Genomic DNA, 18,467 nt, shown 5'->3' on the forward strand with positions numbered 1-18,467 from the left:
ACACTGCTGTGACCACTGCGGAAGGGCCATGGCCCTAACACTGAGATTTCCAGGCAGGCTGAGGCATTTGCCCCAGGGTTGTTAACAGGCCTATGGGAGGACTAAGGCTGGGCTGGGTCACCTGCTGGAACCTCCCACTCCACACCTTACACTAGAGGAGCAGAGGAACACAAAGATGAGTCAACACCTTCTACGGTGTACGCCAGGCTTTCTTCGCAGAGGACAGAGTTCTAAGCTCCAAATGAGCACACTGGTGAAATCCAAGTGAAAAGAGAAGGGACTGCTGGCACTCATATTGCATTAAATGCCAATGAGAGTATCTTCAAATCAACAAATATTGCACTCATGTTGTGTATCAAACTTTTTCTTAAGTTGGTAAGTTGCTCTGGCTAATTTAGTAGAATTTATGCTCAAGTATCAGTAAAAATGAGGTGTAAACTCACACATATACTAACATTGTATCTATTCAGAATTCACTACTAGACTACTTCAGGTTAATGTCTTTCTCAAGGGACCAAATAACAGACAAATCAACAAGAAAATACACTTTTAGTCTTTTCTCCACCACACTTAATCCCACAGAAAAGTAACTCACTCAACAAATCAGGTTATTGAGCTTGGCGCACCTCAGACACCTTTGCAGATGCACATGCCTAACAGAAAATCAGATTGCATTCACTTAAGCTGCCTTCTTTAAAAAAAAGTATCCAACCACTCCTTAAGTCTTCTATAAATTGCTAATAGTAAAATGTTTTAGGAACTGGAATGGGAAGCATGTTATGACCCAGTAATACAATATATTTTGGGGAGAAAAGGCCCCAAGGTAATTCAAATAGCTGAAATCCTTACATTGAACGTGTTTCCATTTAACACACACACTCTTATCAGCTTGAAATGATTTTTTTTTTTTTTAATTTTAGCTTCAAAACCATTTCACTCCTAAGAAAGGGAAGTCCAAACTAAAGCAAGCATTATGTACTGTGCAGAGGGCAGTCTGCCAGCACCAAAGACCCAAGTTCAACCTGGGGCTCCAACACTAAGCACAGTCCAGACTCATGTCCAAATGCCCAAGTTTCGGTTTCCTCACTCTGAAAGCAACGTCAAGTCCCCACTGCAAGGTTTGCAGACACAGCACTTGCAGTCGACTGGCTGGCAATGACTGTGAGCGCAGATGTGTGACTCAAAGGGAGACATGCTCCATGGGAAGCCCTCACTCCTGCCTCGTGGTCCACACAGAAAGGCAGAACAGGAGGAGAGCTGCACGCCAGCAGCCCTGTCTCAGGGCTATTTCTTGCCACACCTGTCTTCGCAAACCACAACTCTACTCACGAATCATGTGGATCTAGTCCAAGGCAGAGAAGAGAAAATACAAAGCACATTTTGGTTTCCCAGAGGACATTGGGGAAACAAATTCATTCTAAGCAAATACTTAAAACCACGAAGGCCTGGCCTCTTACAAACGGGTTAAACTGGGCAAACGTTGTTTATACTGACTGTTTACTTCTGCTACCTCATAGTGTGTGAAAAAAGCTTACTAAGAAGGATCCATAACTCACTCACTTAGAAATACCAAAATTTTGATTATCAATGGCCAATAGTCTGTTTAATTGCCTTCTCACTAAAGGAGTTTAATTACCTCAGGGAAAAGAAGGAAAAAGCAGTTGTAGGAGTCTTGATTTCATTCACACAATGAACACTCCTAAGGTTAAATCAACGAGCAACCAATGTACCCCTTATTTTGGGAAAAAGTACGTAAGTTTGGATTGCAAGAAAAAGTACTTGAGTCTATGTCTCACGTCTCAAGACACATTTTGAACTATAGTCAAGTTTCTGCCAAATCAAATGGGCCGTCTCCAGCAGGTGTCCCCAACTCAGCCCCAATTCAGAGAGAGCTGGGGGTGGGGCAGGTTTCCAGATGTCTCTCCATGATTTACCCAAGAAGTTGAGGTTCTTCTCAGGTGATGTTCGGTTCACTGGCAGGTTAGCGGTGATTTAGACCTCCTCTTCCCAACCCCTCCAGGCCAGTTTCTAGAAAAGATGTTCTTTTTTGCTTGCTTGTTTGTTCTGGGACCCAGGGGATTAGAATTGTAGTAGCATTTCCAGATGAATTCACTTCCCTAGAAGTTTCCTATACTCCTGGAACGACAACTCCTTTCCACGGAAAGCAGTACAGAGCACTTCATCACAGTCATGCTCACTAACCTGCCAGGGCTGAGGGCTCACTGAGGGGCAAGGGAAGATTCCTGTGTGAGTTTCCACCAGGCGCTTTCTGTCGATTTGCTTATGGAAAAACTCCCCATGACCCTCAGAGGTGAGCACTATGAACTCACTCGATGGCTGAGGAAGCTGAAGCTCAGATAGACTCACTGCTCCACCCAGGTTCCATGGAGGGTGGGCAGGACTGGACCCAAAACCTGCTCCAGACCCAAGGGCAGCCTGTGGGGGAGACAGCTACCAAGAGCAACCTGCCAGCACCAAATCCCATGATCCTGCCCGATGGAGATGTTCCCTGAGAGATTACTCACTTTGCAAAAAACAAAAAGGCAGACCCCAAAAGAGTAAATTAGGGGGCAAATGTTCACCCAGAGTACTTTCAGTGATGGTCCTGATGGGACCAAAGCTTGATCAGCCTGGACAAAATGTTTACCAACGCAAAAGACATAACGGTTAACACTGAATCACACAAACAAGGTACGCATGCCCAGTGACAGGCTGCTGGGAATGCCAAAGACAAAGATTAAAATTATAAACAGCCAAAGTTTTAATAAGTATTATTTACTAAATTTGTTCTGATTATGAACATAATACTAGTTATGACAATTGCATACATACACAAAGACACACAGAAAAGACCACCTGTGGTCAGGAGCAGTGGCTCACACCTGTAATCTCAGCACTTTGGGAGGCCGAGGCGGGCACATCACTTGAGGTCACGAGTTCGAGAGCAGCCTGGCTAACATAGTGAAACCCTGTCTCTACTAAAAATACAAAAATTAGCCGGGCGTGGTGGTGGGTGCCTGTAATCCCAGCTACTCGGAAGGCTGAGGCAGGAGAATCGCTTGAACCTAGGAGGTGAAGGGTGCAGTGAGCTGAGATCATTGCACCACCCTGGGTGAAAGAAAAAAGGGAGAAAAGACCACCTGTAACCAGAATACAACAATACCCACTACTGACAGTTTAATGTATTCTTATATTTTTGACATGCCAATGAACTTCTTTAATACTAAACTAGACTATCATAAATAATCTTGCAGTTTTTTAAAACTTAACATCAGGCAAACAGGCATTTCCCCTATGCCATTATTCTTTTTAACACCATGAAGACAGCACCAGTCTGCCAAAAAAAAGGGCAGAATAATGTAGATTCTCCCCTTCCATTAGAGGACCAAGGATAGTCGTTTGGCTGTATAAACAATGCTGTGATGAACCCCCTTGCATGTATGTATCTGCTAGCACTTCCTGAAAAAAAAAAAAAGGGAATGTTACATCTTCTGCTCTGTACCTGCAATGCACAGAGCTTACAGCCAGCACAGGAGCAAGCCTGTAAGGTCTCCAAGGACAGGTGTTTGGCTTCTGTCCACAGTGTGATGAGACATGCAGAGAAGGAAGGCAGTCTGAGGTCAGATGTTCCACCACAAGTCTCAGCCACTGACCGAGCAGGGACCAGAGGTGGATTAGGCTAGAAATGTCATCACATGAGAAATACATAGAGAGACTGAGGCTGGCCTAACAAAGAAGGAATGGAGACAACTTAATTCTGGTGTGGGAGGTGGAGACCGGTAGGGAGAGGTGGTGGCTCATAGCGAGTCCTGTGACAGGCAGGATGACCACAGACATGGGGTATGTGGAGACTGGGCCAATGATCAGATTTAATGGTTTTAAAGTAGGTCAAGCAGCAAGGCATCAGAATGTACAGCAATCAATTGGCAATTAGGTGTACATCTCTAAACCTACCACAAGTACCCTAAATATAAAACAAGTCAGAATTTTTAGTAAGAAGTTCCCCCTAAGGCATGTAAAATCAGACTTGGGTTACCCAGACATTTTCAGGAGTCATGTTTGAAAGCAGCACAGAGCACGCTCTATGGGCACACCACGAGAGTCACACACAGTAGAGTTACAGCAATAGATATTATGGTTATCATCTGAAAAAGGTGGCCTGGATCACAGCTAAATCTCTTTCCATCGTTATAAGTCTGTTATTCCATATAGAGAGTAAAAAGAAAGAGTGAAAGAAGTAACTTCTAAAATTCAGAGTAGTCTTTGCAGTCAGAGCCAATTGATACTGCTATGGTATGAATGTTACATACCCCCAAAACTCTCGCTGAAACCTGACCTTGAAGGTGATGGGTGTTAGGAGGTGGGGCCATTGGAATGGGATTAGAGATCTCACAAAAGAGACCCCAGAGAAATCCTCACCTTTTTTATCACTTGAGGACACAGCTTGAAGGTGCCGTCTAAGTGGCCCTCATCCCACACACCAAACCTGCTTTCGTCTTGGACTTATCGCCCTCCAGAATTGTGAGAAATAAAATTATGTTGTTTACAAGCCACCCAGTCTCAGGTATTCCTTCAGAGCAGCTCAAAGGGACTAAGACAAATAGTCACCATAAACAAAGGAAGCTGTAGATCTCTAGTTCCACTGAGGTGGAGAAGCCATCTCCCCAGGTCCTTCCTCTCCCAGCTGAAGACCTGAGACAGAACCCCAGACAACCCTAGACAGAACACAACCAGCAGGCCCAGGAAAACTGAAGTGGGAAATAGGACGGGCTGCTGGGGACCTCAGGACTTGAGGGATGACGGACAGGGGCTATGCCATTTTCCTCACTCCCATGTATCCTGGACAGCATGCTGCAGAAGAAACCTCCGACTGCGCCTCTCCAAGAGGCATAGATAACAGCTCCATGGGAGGCCTCTTCTCCATCGCCAAGGGACTGAAAAGAGGGTGACCTAACAACAGAAAACCACTTCATGATTCCTGCCCTACTCCAGCCAAATAGCAATGGGAAAACCACAACACCCCTGGCAGCAGCTCCACAGCACAGCATGGCCAGAGTGGGGAGTTGATCTTCCAGCCCATCCCCAGCCAGGGGACGCAAGAGGTGCTCTGATTCCACCACCAGATGGTGTCAGCAGGCCGATCTCCCAGATCCTGCCCGGCAGAAGCAGGCAGAGGTGATCCGGCTGCCTTGCCAGAGCAGCGTTAGTAGGACAGTTATCTAACTCCCCTCCCAGGGTAACATTAGTGGGGCTGAGCAGTGAGCAGTGAGCTAAGCCTCCACCTCTACTAAACAGCAAGGTGTGGGCACAAGGTGGGATTAGTTAGTTGACATGACATTACATACACCCACTGAACCAGACAGTGCAAAACAAGGTTCATGGGCCCACCGGCTCTCCCAGCCCTAGCCTTGAGTGTCTGGGCACCCAGTGGGTACTAAGTCTCCACCCTATCTGACTAATTAAAGAGAACAAAAGAGAACTCCCCGACCCAGCATTAAAGAGGGAGAATCAGGTAATGGAAAGTGGGCCTGGTTGGCATGTTGTACCCGACTCCCCCACCCCTGGTGGTGGGGGGGGGGCAGAGGGAAGCTGAGTTCTGGCCTCTACTCTGCAGAAACAAGGTGTGAGGCAGCCCTCTATGGTCTCCCTGCTTCCTGGTGTCAGCAGTGGCTGAGGGAGCCAAGCTTACACACCTCCCCCAACAATTGGACACAATAAAGCAGTGTGCACTGGGGCCCCTATTTTGCTTGGAAAGTACCAGCAAGGCCAAGGAGGAATCTGAACTTCCAACTTACCTAGTAGAAACAGGCAGAAATCATAGAATTGAAAAATATAATTAAACATAAGTTTAAAAACAATCAGTGAATATGAGGCAAAATCAATAGAATTTACTCAATCTGAAGAGAGAGAAAATATACTGGAAAAAAATGAACAGTCTCAGGGACTTACAAGACTAACAAACGCACTAACATTCTTATCATCGGAGTTCCAAAGGAGAGGGAGGGACTGGAAAAGTATTTAAAGACATAATGGCTGAAAACTTCCCAAACCTGGCATAAAACGTGAAACTCCAGATTCAAGATGCTGAGTGCACCCCAAAAAGGATAAACCCAAAGAAAGCCATGACAAGACACATCACAATTAAACCTCTTAATACTAAAAGACAGAGAATCTTGAAAGCAGCCACACAGGAATGACACATAACTTAGTCGAGAACACCAATTCAAATGACAAGGGATTTCTCATCTAAAACCACAGAGGCCAGAAGAAAGTGGCATGTTTTCCAAGTACTGAAAGATACATTAACGGTGAATTCTATCTTCAGTGAAGATATCCTTCTGGACTGAAGGGGAAATAAAGACATTCCTGGGAGGAGAACTCAGAGGAGTTGTTACTAACAGACCTATCATTAAAGAACTAAGGGAGTTCTCTAAATGGAAAGGAAATGACAAAAGAAGAAAGCTTAGAACTTCAGAAAGGAAAGAACATTGGAAGGGGAAACATGGGAGTGACTATTAGTAGACCAACAGTACTTTCTTAAATCATATTTGATGGTTGAAGCAAAAATGACACCACCAACTCATTCAGTGCTTCAATGTACATGGAGGAAACTTAGACAATTATATCTGAAAAATGGGGCTAAACGAGCCTAAAGAAAAGTAAGGTTTCTATTCTTCAGCTCCCGTCATAGAATGCTGTGACCATTGATATCAGCAGACTTAGAATATATATTCCACACATATACTGTAATACCTGGAACAACCACTAAGAAAATGATACAGAGCAATATATTTTAAAACGCCACAAACACACCAAAATGAAATCCTAGAAAATGTTTGCATAACCCACAGGAAGGTTAGAAAACAAAAAAAGAAACAAGGAACAGAGGAAACAGAAGACAAATAATAAAAAGGCATTTAGACTTTTATATATCTTATCTTAAATGTACCTGGTCTAGACCACGTAAGAGACAGATTTGGCAGACCAGATAAAACAGGTTTATCTAAAGACATGCCATATATAAAAAACTTACCTCAAATACAACACATGCAGACTGAAAGTGAAAGGATGGAAAAAGGTAATACTATGTTAACATTAATACATTAATGTTCAAAAAGCAGAAGTGCTATTAATACCAACTAAAGTACATTTTACAGCAATGATAGAAGATTGGATCCAACGTGAAGACATTTTAAATGTGTAAACTCCAAACAACAGCACCTCAAAAGACATGAAGCAAACTCTGATAGAGCTGAAAGGGAACAGCTGGGGATTTCAACACCACATTCTCAGCAACTGACAGGACAAGACAGTAAAATCAGCAAGGACAGACAAGAACTGAACAACACAACCAACCAATAAGATCTGAATGATATATATATAATGAACACTCTACCCAATAGCAGCAGAATACAGATTTTTTTTCAAGTACCCATGCAGCATGGATCAGTCATCATCAAAAGACCATATCCTGGGCTATAAAACAAATCTCGACACATTTGTAAAACTGAAATAGTATAAATTTGCTCTCTGACCATAATAGAATCAGAAAGAAAACAGTAACAGAAAACAGGACAGTCTCCACAGATTTGGGAATAAAACACACTTCTAAATAACCTAGGGTCAAAGGGGAGGTCTCAAAGGAAATTTAAAAATATAGAGAGAGAACTCAATGAAAATGAAAACATAACATACCAAAACACATGGGATGCAGCTAAGTAGTGGTGAAAAGCAAATTTCTAGCACTGAATAAATGCTCACATTAGAAAAGCGAAAGGGGGTAAGACTCCACCATCTCTGGTCCTGAGACATGGCCACTTGGTTTGTGGATGGCAGTTCCAAGGAGAATGGACAGCACGTTGTTTGGAAGGCTGCCATTCTAATTGAAGAAAATCATTTTGCTTTTGAGTTGTTTATAGCTTATAATTGAGTAAAGCATACTTTCGTGAGCAAAATTTACCTTTCTCTCTGAGTTCTCCAAAATTTGGAAACTACTCATGAGTATTCTTATTTTATGGCAATACAGTTATTTGCATAAGTTCAGTAAGAATCTGTTTTCTTTTGTAACAGTCACCAAAAATAGACCATATCCTGAGCTACAAAACAAAACTTGACACATTTAAAAGAACTAAAATTGTACAGAGTACGTTCTATATGCAATTGGAGACATGGGTTGTTTTACAAGGCTTTAACTGAATGGCATATTTTCAGATATGACCAGACTGCTTTAAAGAATAAAAAGCCCCTTGAAAAGACAGGCCTGGTACCTGTCTACACAGTTCCCTTACAAGGTTGCTGACCTTCGATAAGCAAAGAATGTCATTTTCCGACAGGCCCAGGAACCTCAAGATACTTTGGGACCTCAAGGAGAACGGAATTCACCCGATTTGTAGGTATTACAGGCAATGTTTGGTGGCAAATTTTCAGCTTGGCTTTCAAGCCTGGAGGCTTCTAAAAGTCCAATCTAAGATTTCTTATGAAAAAATTCCAGCAAAGCCAACTTAAAAAGGGCCTACATGGCCAATCACTTTTCTTGCTGCACTTTAGGCAAATAATCAGGCTAAGTATAATGAGACTAACATGTATTTTGCAAATAAATTGGTCCTTGATAGGAATGGGGAAACTGGAGAGAAAAAAACATGCTCCAAAGAAAACTATAATACCTGCTATCAGATTCTAGCCCTAACCATTATTTTTGAGTTTTTATTACTTGCCTACAATTCAAACTGCATCCTGAATTATTTCCTAGCTACAAGTCTCTAAAGAACTGAGTTCTAATTTTCTTCATGTTCTTTTTCATTATAATCCTTATGTGGATATTAACAGTATTTATCTTGTTTTGCTTCTTCCGAGAAAACCAGAATCAAGGTATTCTGAGGACTGCAAATGATTCGTCAAAGCCTGAGAATCTCCCTCATTTGGAATCCCACTGTGCCCGATCTATTTTTCCATTGCCAAGGCACACTACTGGTAAAGCTATACAAAATGAAGCACAGCCACTAAAGGCTCAGGGACTATGGCAGAAGAGCAAGGCACATGAGACTGTAAGAGCCAGACTGGGGGCTGGAGTATGGAGGCCAAACAACTCCATCTTGGATGCTAATCTGCTGTGTTGACTTCTGATTAACCTTGGTTTTGGGAATGCCTCAAAGATTTCTATTTTATCTACTGTTCCTTGGGTACGAGCATGTACTTACCATCAATCCTGTCCTTAGTTTCATATTATCTCACCATAAATCCTGCCCTTAAGCAACTGTCCTGTACATCCCTTCTGAAGCATATATACCCTTTCCCTATGGCACATAAGCCCTGGGTCTGGAGGGTAACCATGCAGGGATCTACCATCTCATCTTGAGGCTGCCCGAGATAGTGTTTCTGTTTGTAAATACGTATTAAATGTTTCCTTCCGAGAAAACAGTAAGAAGAAAAGAGAGGAAAGGTCTCAAAACACTATTCCAAGTTTCCGTCTCAAGAAACTAGGAAAATAACCTACCTAGCACAAAGCAAGAAGAGGAAATAATAAACAATAAAATTAATAATAGGAAAGTAGAGAAAAACCAGTGGAACAAAAAACTGGTTAAAAAAAATCAAAACTGATAAACTTTTAGAAAGACTGATAGAGATAAAAAAGACACAAATTACCAGTATCAGAAATGAAGCAGGGGTTATGACAACAGATCCTGCATCCATTAAAAATATGGGAGTACTACAAATGCTTTTCACATTCATAAATTCAACAACTTAGAAGAAATGGACCAATTCCTCAAAAGCTACAAACTATCAAAACTCAACTGAGAAGAAACAGACAACCTGAACAGTCCTACAAAAACTAAGAAAAAAAAATCTATAATCTAAATGCCCCCTGCCACCCCCCCCCCCAAAAAATATCCTGGCCCAGATGGTTTCACTACAGAATTCTCCATTGAGAGAAGAATGAATATCAATTTTACACAATCTCTTCCTGAAAATAAAAGAGGGAACCCTTTCTAACTAATTAAGGTCCTGATATAAAAACCAGACAGTCTTAAAAGAAAACAATAGACACCTCTCAAGAATTTAGGCGCAAATACTCTAAACAAAATATCGACAAATTCAATCCAGCAGTGCATGAAAAGAATTACAGACCCTGCCCAGGCAGGATTTGTCTCAGACATCCAAGAGTGACTTAACATTGCAAATCAATGGAATGCACCATATCAACAGGTTACCATAAATTAACATCACGGGCTCACATCAACGGATACAGAAACATTTTATAAAACCTAACACCATCCATTTATGACAAAAACTCTCAGCATTCTGGGAATACAGGTTAAAACTTCCTCATTCTTTTAAAGAGCACTCATATAAAACCTACACGTAGCATCATATTTAATGATTAAAAACAGAAAGCTTTCCCCCTAAGAGTGGGGACAAGGTATGGATGTTTGCTCTCACCACTCCTAGTCAACATAAACACTAGAAGTTCCAGCTAGTGCAACTGGGCAAGAAAAAGAATGTACATAGATCAGAAAGAAGACATAAAACTGTCCCTATTTGCAGATCACATAACTATACAGATCTCCCAGGAAATCTATGAAAAACTCTTAGAATTAAGGAGTTCAGCAAACTGCACAACAGAAGGCCAACACACAAAAATCAACTGTATTTCTATATACTAAAACTGAACACATAGATGCTAAAAGTAGGGCCAGGCGTGGTGGCTCACGCCTATAATCCCAGCACTTTGGGAGGCCAAGGTGGGTCAATCACTTGAGGTCAGGAGTTCGAGACCAGCCTGGCCAACATGGTGAAACCCATCTCTACTAAAAATACAAAAATTAGCTGGGTGCGGTGGTGCGTGCCTGTAATCCCAGCTACTTGGGAGGCTGAGGTAGGAGAACCGCTTGAACTTGGGAATTGGAGGTTGCAGTGAGCCAAGATAGTACCAGTGCACTTCAGCTTGGGCGACAGAGTGAGACTCTGTCTCAAAAACAAACAAACAAACAAACACACACAAAAATGAGAAGTACAATAAATACTTCTAATCCTCCCTGAGTTCCAGCTGTGCCAGGGCCTTGCCAGAATATGCAAACACCGTGTCCTTCAACAGGTGAATAGTTAAGCAAACTGTGGTGCATCATCTATGGAATACTACTCAGCAATAAAAAACAAGGCACTATTGTTACACAACATCTCTGATTAATTTCAAGGCAATTATGCTGAGTGAAAAAAGCCAATCTCAAAAGGTTACATACAGTATGATTATACTTATACAGCATCCCTGAAATGACAAAAGTACAGATATGTAGACCAGATGAGTGGTTATCAGGGGCAAGGAAGAGACAAAAAGGTGGCTGTGGCTATAAAAAGGTATCATGAGAAATTCTTGTGGTGGAGTTGCTCTGTGACTTGACTGTGGTGTTGGCCATACAAACCTACACATTTGATAAAACTGAACAGAAGTAAACACTCACAGACACATGAAATGGACTGCACGTGAAACTGATGAAATCTCAGTACGGTAGATGGATTCTGTTAATGTAAAATTGCTGGTTGTGACAGCATATTATAATTCAGCAAGATGTTACCACTATAGGAAACTGGGTGAATGGCATATACAATTTCTTTGCATTATTTCCTATAAACGTATGTGAATCTATAATTATCTGAAAAAAAATTTTTTTAAGATGTAAATTTAAAATTGGGTAACTAACAATTAATGTGTTTGGAACTGGTAAAGAATAATATTGTTCTCTTCTAGCACTTTCTCTTCCCACTTAGGACCTAAAAAGTTTCCTTATTTCTCTTGGTGTCAAACAAGCAACTATGGGGTTTCAGAAACAGAGCTGGGACTCCCTCAAAGACACCTCTATTGTGAGGCTCCAGGCAGCCTGGAGGTGCTGAGGAAGCACGTGCTCTACCATCTACTTTTTGAAGTCCAAATATACCAGGGACTTCAAAGAGGTAAAACAAAGAGGTAAAACAAAACTCCGTATTTGCCTGGAGAATGCCGCTGTTGACAATGCTCATTTAATGTTTAAAATGTTCACAAGATTCGGCTAATCACTTTCATTCTCTTAAGTCAACCAAATAACCCAAGGAGTAAGCTTCTTGGAAGTGATGTGCCCTGAGTGGGAAAAGTCAAGTCTTGCTTGCTAGAGCAGCACTGCACACTCCAGCTCCTCTCTCTGTGAGGCCAGCCTGTTGAGATGATACAGAACACCAGCCACAGACCTAATTTTGCATTTTTCTAGTAGCCACGTTTAAAAAGGTAGAAAGAAACAGAGAAAGTCAATATTAAAATACATTTTATTTAATCACCAACGAGCATGACTAGATGCTCAAGGAAGAGGGAGAGAGGTGGCTGTGGCTATAAAACGGTATCATGAGAAATCCCTGTGGTTGAGTTGTTCTGTATCTTGACTGTGGTGGTGGCCATACAAATCTAAGCCAGTAAATATAAATCCAAACCACAATGAAGTATCACCTATATCCTCTAGGATGACTACTGTTAAAATAAAAAAAAAGTGTTGGTGAGTATGTGGAGACATTGGAACCCTTGTGCCCTGTTGGTGGGAATGTAAAATGGCACAGCCTCTATGGAGAACGGCATGAGGGTTCTCCAAAAAATTAAAAATAGAATTACCATATGATCTGGCAATTCCACTCCCAAGTATATATCCAAAAAACTTCAAAGTAGAACCCCAAAAGATATTTGCATACCCATGTTCATAGCAGCACTACTCACAATAGCCAGAAAGTGGAAGCAACCCAAGTGTCCCTGATGGCTGAATGGATCCATGAAATACGTGATATACACACACTGGAACCACCTTCAGCCTTAAAAAGGAAGGAAATTCTGACATTCTGCAAGATAAATAAACCCTGACGACATTATGCTAAGTGAAATAAGCCCGTTATAGAAGGGCAAATACTGTATAAATTTCACTTATATAAGGTACCTGAAGTTGTCAAATTGATAGACAGAAAATAGAATGACGGTTGTCAGAAGCTGGGGGGAGGGAGAAATAGGGAGTTATTTAATGAGTACGGAGTTTCTGTTTTACAAGGTGAAGAAGTTTTGGAGATTGGCTGCACAACAAAACAAGTGACCTTAACACTACTGAACAGTACACTTAGAAATAAATCGTTTAGGTGGTAAATTTTATGCTTTGTGTTTTTTTTTAACTGCAATACAAGTTTATATTTCATTTAACCTATATATTTAAAATACCATTTCACCATGTAACCCATACGAAAACAATTAAACTATTTTGCATTCTTTTTTATTTCCTCAAAATCCAGTGTGTATCAACACTGACAGCACAACTCAGTTCAGACTAGTCCTATGTCAAGTGCTTAATGCCGCGTGTGGCTTCCCTGCTGTGCGGTGCTGAGCTAGACCTTAGCTATCACCACTATGTGGCAAACCTTACAGCTAGATCCAGGTAATTAAAAACATTTTGGTGGAGCAGAGGTCAGGACCTTTTTCTTGCTACCTGCTTTCTTAAACTATTCGTCCTCAGTTAAAAACTGCTCCTTGGAAAGGTTAACAGGCAGAGGTAGATTGACTCGCAACACCTCCTGGTCTTCTCCTCTTTGTCAGGCGCTCGCTAGCATCTGCAGGACATTATTCCCCGCCCAGGGAGCTCACAAACTAAAGGAGGGGTCAGACAATTACAAGCTAAAAGAGAAGTACCCACAAGACACTGAGGAAAAAAAAAAGAAGAAGAAAGCCATTAACTCCCATCTGTGAATTCCGATGTGCCAGGGAACAAGTATAAAATTTAAGACATTTACTAACATGACACTAGGGAGCATTCCTCCATATCCTGACTTTTCTCAACTCTCATTTTCAATTGTACCAGCTACATTTCAGTGTACTGACTACGCTTTAATTTGCATTAAAAACACATATGGCATACAACACTCATCCAAAAGGCACTCAGTAAACCGACACATGTGATTTTGATAAAAATCATCAGTTATTCACTAAGGTATCATTTGTCAAGTTAATCCTCCCAGAGTGTAAGGAGACTAAAATTGAGGAAAAGTGAAAAAACTGTATCTGTTGCCCCACAGATAAATATATTCTTTGAACCTGTCTTCAGAAAAATGAGAGACATAAGGAAAATACGAAAATAGTATTAATACACGTAACTACTATATATTCCTCATAGGACTTTACTTTCTCATTAGAACAAAGATGCAAAAACAAAACCTCAAGACACACTGATCTCTACCCCAAGTTGCTGAGCAAAATACTGCTTTGTGGCTAAAGGAGCCTCTGGCTAAGGCGAACCTCTTTTTAACCTCACATTTGTGTTCCACTAGTTCAAACCAATCATAATGACTTCTTTGTGAAAAATGTATTTTGCAATAAATTATCAAAAGCTTCATTGAAGAACTTCATGGATAGGGTTGAGTAAAGAATACTAAACAATGTCAAGAGAACCACTTATGAACTCAGCATTATTTCAGTGGTCTTCAGGCATGAACTAAGACTGTAGAATGTCCACAGAAAATTATGGACTACACAAATTGTAAATTTTATGCTTCAATTTAAGAAACTCACATCTGGCTAAGTTCTTTCCTCCCCCAACCACAACTCATCCTCTTCCAAAACAAATCTTCCAAAAACTTAACACTGAAAACTTACCTCGGGACATTAACTTTAAACCAAACTCCTTGTAACTTCTCAGTTAATCCTATGCATTAAACTCTTCATCACACTATCTACTGAAATGTAGCTAATACTATAAAATTATACCTCAGGATCCACTACTTTACTTTACAGGTATAACCATTAACTGTGCATAATTATTTAGATTATGATCTTTGAAGCCCTGTATCTTTCATGTCAAGTAATAGTGCTTAACTTATAATTAGCTTGTAAAATAGTATTTATCACCAAAAAAAGCATGCATGCCTGTCTTTACATTAAAAAATACACTATCGCACCCACTATTCCCAGTTCCAGGGAAGGAGAAACTACTTCCATGCATTAACCTACCACCTACAGAGACCAATGTATGCATTTTGCTTGAAAGGGACCTGGTTAGAGAAAATAGCTTAATAACCACAAGTGTGAAGCTTTTGTTGTGAAAGTGTGAAAAGCTAACAGCTTCCAGAAGGTCTTTAAAGTACATGTGTTTCAGGATACACACCATAAAGCCCTGTTAACTCATTTAGTAAGCAAGGATGTTATAGTAAGCAAGAATGATCACATATATGGGGGAGCATTTTCATGAGTAGAACAAAAACTATAAGCACCAAGAACTTCTAAGGCCGAAATGAGTTCACGAGTAGTAGTAACAGCAATAATAAAACTTCCAGCTCCTTTCCCTAAGGAGGGGCCCTAAAAAAGTACCTCCTGGCATTTGGCAGGAGATGTGCAGCCAACATGTGTAGCTGCTGGGATTTTGTCATTTCTGCCCACCACTTTACAGGTGTGCCCAACCTCTGACAAGTGACCACCACTCTGAGGTTCTTTCCAATTCTGTAACACGGGCAAACGCCTGCCCGATTTACCTCACTGAAGCCTATGAAAACAGAGCTAGATGGTATTTAGAAATGTCATTTTGTTCCAGTGTCTACTTTGATGGGTTTGTTGAGTTAGCCTTCATCATGAAGTACAATAATAGACTCTGTACTGGATTTCCTAATTGATAACTCTATCAACTTACTTCTATCTTGTTCACATATGGCAAGCTAATCTGGACGAATGGTCAATGTGATTGACTACTGATCAAGACATGAACCTTTTCCATTGGTGGGAAACAGCAAGTTGATCAACACAGACTCAGCCCCTCACGAGGGTTACCCAAAGTATGCACCCAAAGTCACATGCTGGAGGTTCAAGGGCCACATCAAGCCTGCAGATGTTTCTTTTCAGCTTGTACAATGTTTTCAAAATCTAAATTAGCTGTCAATGTTGAAACAGGGTATCTGGCATCAATTCTGCATTCCTGGGTTATCTTGCAATATAGGAAAACCCACCCTGAGACCACATGTCCTCACAGCCACAATTAGGCGTGGCCCAAACATAGAAAGGGCAAATACTCTCCAATTTACCAGTCTCCACCAGCTCAGTTCCTTCCATGATTTTGCTGCGGGCCTCTGTGGTATCTATGTTAGCCACTCTTGGTTCAAACCCTACAACTGCCTTTAATCCCTGAAATAAAAACCGACAACTTAATCTGATTAGTACTATGTCCAAACCCTCTGGGCAATAAGTGTAAAGAGGAATTTAAGCAGAAAACAAAACATTTTCATGGTTCTATGTTGGTACTGCTTTCACGAACTCGTTCATTTTTTAAAAAGTGTCATTTTCAAAAGTGATTGTCATCTTCCTTTACACTTTTCATTATTAAGCTATTTTCTGTAAACGATGAGTTCCCTTTCAAGCAAAATGTCATTACTATGTAAAGCCTGGTGGTTAAAACATGTCATGGTTACACACTTTTCCTTAATGAAGGCAGACCTGAGAGCTAATGTTTGGACCTCAACTCATCACTGACACAAAAGTTAATAACTTTGTAAAAATGTTGGTCTGGACCACGCGTTGTGGCTCACGTCTGTAATCCCAGCACTTTGGGAGGCTGAGACAGACAGATTACAAGGTCAGGAGATTGAGACTACCATGGCTAACACAGTGAAACCCCATCTCTACCAAAAATACAAAAAATTAGCTCGGCGTGGTGGCACGTGCCTGTAGTCCCAGCTACTCGGGAGACTGAGGCAAGAGAATTGCTTGAACCTGGGAGGTGGAAGTTGCAGTGAGTTGAGATTACACCACTGCACTCCAGCCTGGGTGACAGAGCAAGACTTATCTCAAAAAAAAAAAAAAAAGTTGGTTGATAGTTTGACACATCCTCCATTCCCATCAAAACGTGGAATAAATCAGTTACGGGGTTTTAAAACGGGGTTTTAAATGCCACACACAGCCTTCAAGCAGATTCAACCATCCACACATCAACCGCCTCTTACCCAGGCATTGCTTACCCATTGCACTGAGATAGTGGTTGAAGGCCTGGCAAGGAGGACTTGGGGTTTGTGTTGATTTGTCACAACTCATGGGTGCTGGGCTCCTGTCTGTGTCAAAAGAGAAATACCCACTGGAGGATCGAGACAGCAGGGAGGATCTTCTCATAAAGATGAAAAGCGGGGATCTGGTAGCAAAAGGGCCAGGGCTGGCCGGTGGGGCCAGCGGGCCCTGAGGGCTGCCGTGGGGGCAGCTGTCCCCTTCACCTCCGTGATTGCCTTCGGGATTACCTTGTGGTTCTGTCTGTAGGGAGGTAGGGGCCCCAGGTCTGAGCTGGGGAGGCCTCTCCGCAGGCTGCAATTGTCTACCTTCTCGGTCACACTCAGAACTTACATCAGAAGGTTGCTTTGCCATTTGGTCTTTTTTTCTGCAAGTAAAATAAAAACTAAGATTATTTTAAGCAAAAAAAGAAAAAAAAAAGAATAAATCAACTCTTAGGGTTAATCCCAAATACTTCATGTTCTATACTTTTCCGACAATCTCCCAAATAAAAAAATTGCACCTAAAATAATAAAGGTGTAATTTTTTTTTGGCAGAGGGTGGGATTAAACTTCGTACCCCCAAACAAAATACAGTAACAACGTCAACAGCTTGTGGAACTGGTGCACACACACACGCGTTTCCAGAAAAGTAGTTAATCTGAAGTCTATTCGCGTGTGCTCTTTGCCCAGGACAGACTTGGATAAGTCAGAAACTCCCAGCGGCTCTGACTTCCCAGCGTTAGGTAGGACGCTGGCGCATAGGAGCGGGCGCAGACGCAGCGATTGCAGGCGGCTGGCCGCGTTCCCTGCTCCGGCCCCATTGTTTGCCGAAAATGCTGAGGGCAGCAAGTCTGGGGAAGGTTTGGCAGCGGCCGTCAGTCGTAGTAAGTGCGTCACAATAGAGTTTGTAACTCCAGCGCGGCTCGGCCCGGCTCTGGCGCTCTCTCCGCCCGTGGTCCCTCCCTCCCGCGGTTCCTCCCTCCCGCTCCCGTACCGCGCGCCGCACGGAACCAGACAGAACTTCTCTGAGGTGCAGCGGCACCGTTAGGTGCACACCCCTAAATGGGGGGCGGGGGGGGGGAATAAGCCAACCCCTGCAAAGTCTCCAACTAGGTCCGCAGGCTAGGCGACACCGGTGCGCACCCCCTTCATCCCACAGACCCTCCCCTCAGAAGGCAATCAAGCCGAAACTCACGTCCGCGCCTTCCCTTCAGAGCGTAGCGTCCGGGCCCGGGACCGAGCCCCGGGGCGTCTGGCCCGCGCCCTTCCCCGACCCGGCGCCCCCTGACCGTCACCACGAAGGCAGCGCAGGAAACAAAGCTCTGGACTCGGGTTCAGAGTACCCGGCGCAGCGCAGAGCCCGCGCCCTCCCCTCAGAAGGCAATCAAGCCGAAACTCACGTCCGCGCCTTCCCTTCAGAGCGTAGCGTCCGGGCCCGGGACCGAGCCCCGGGGCGTCTG

The 18,467-nt window shown here is 42.4% G+C and overlaps 1 protein-coding gene across 1 annotated transcript in view; it reads right to left on the reverse strand.

The window, feature by feature from the left end:
- The window catches only part of BCL2L11 (BCL2-like 11 (apoptosis facilitator)), a 45,824-nt gene that overhangs the window by 25,578 nt on the left and 1,779 nt on the right, over positions 1-18,467 (reverse strand). The window contains exon 2 of the mRNA XM_011953092.1: positions 16,987-17,393. Within this exon, the coding sequence (XP_011808482.1) occupies positions 16,987-17,380 (394 nt within the window). The 5' untranslated portion in view covers positions 17,381-17,393. The remainder of the gene's footprint in view (positions 1-16,986; positions 17,394-18,467) is intronic.

This window comes from Colobus angolensis, unplaced genomic scaffold, assembly GCF_000951035.1.
Source record: "Colobus angolensis palliatus isolate OR3802 unplaced genomic scaffold, Cang.pa_1.0 Scaffold356, whole genome shotgun sequence".
NCBI lineage: Eukaryota > Metazoa > Chordata > Mammalia > Primates > Cercopithecidae > Colobus > Colobus angolensis.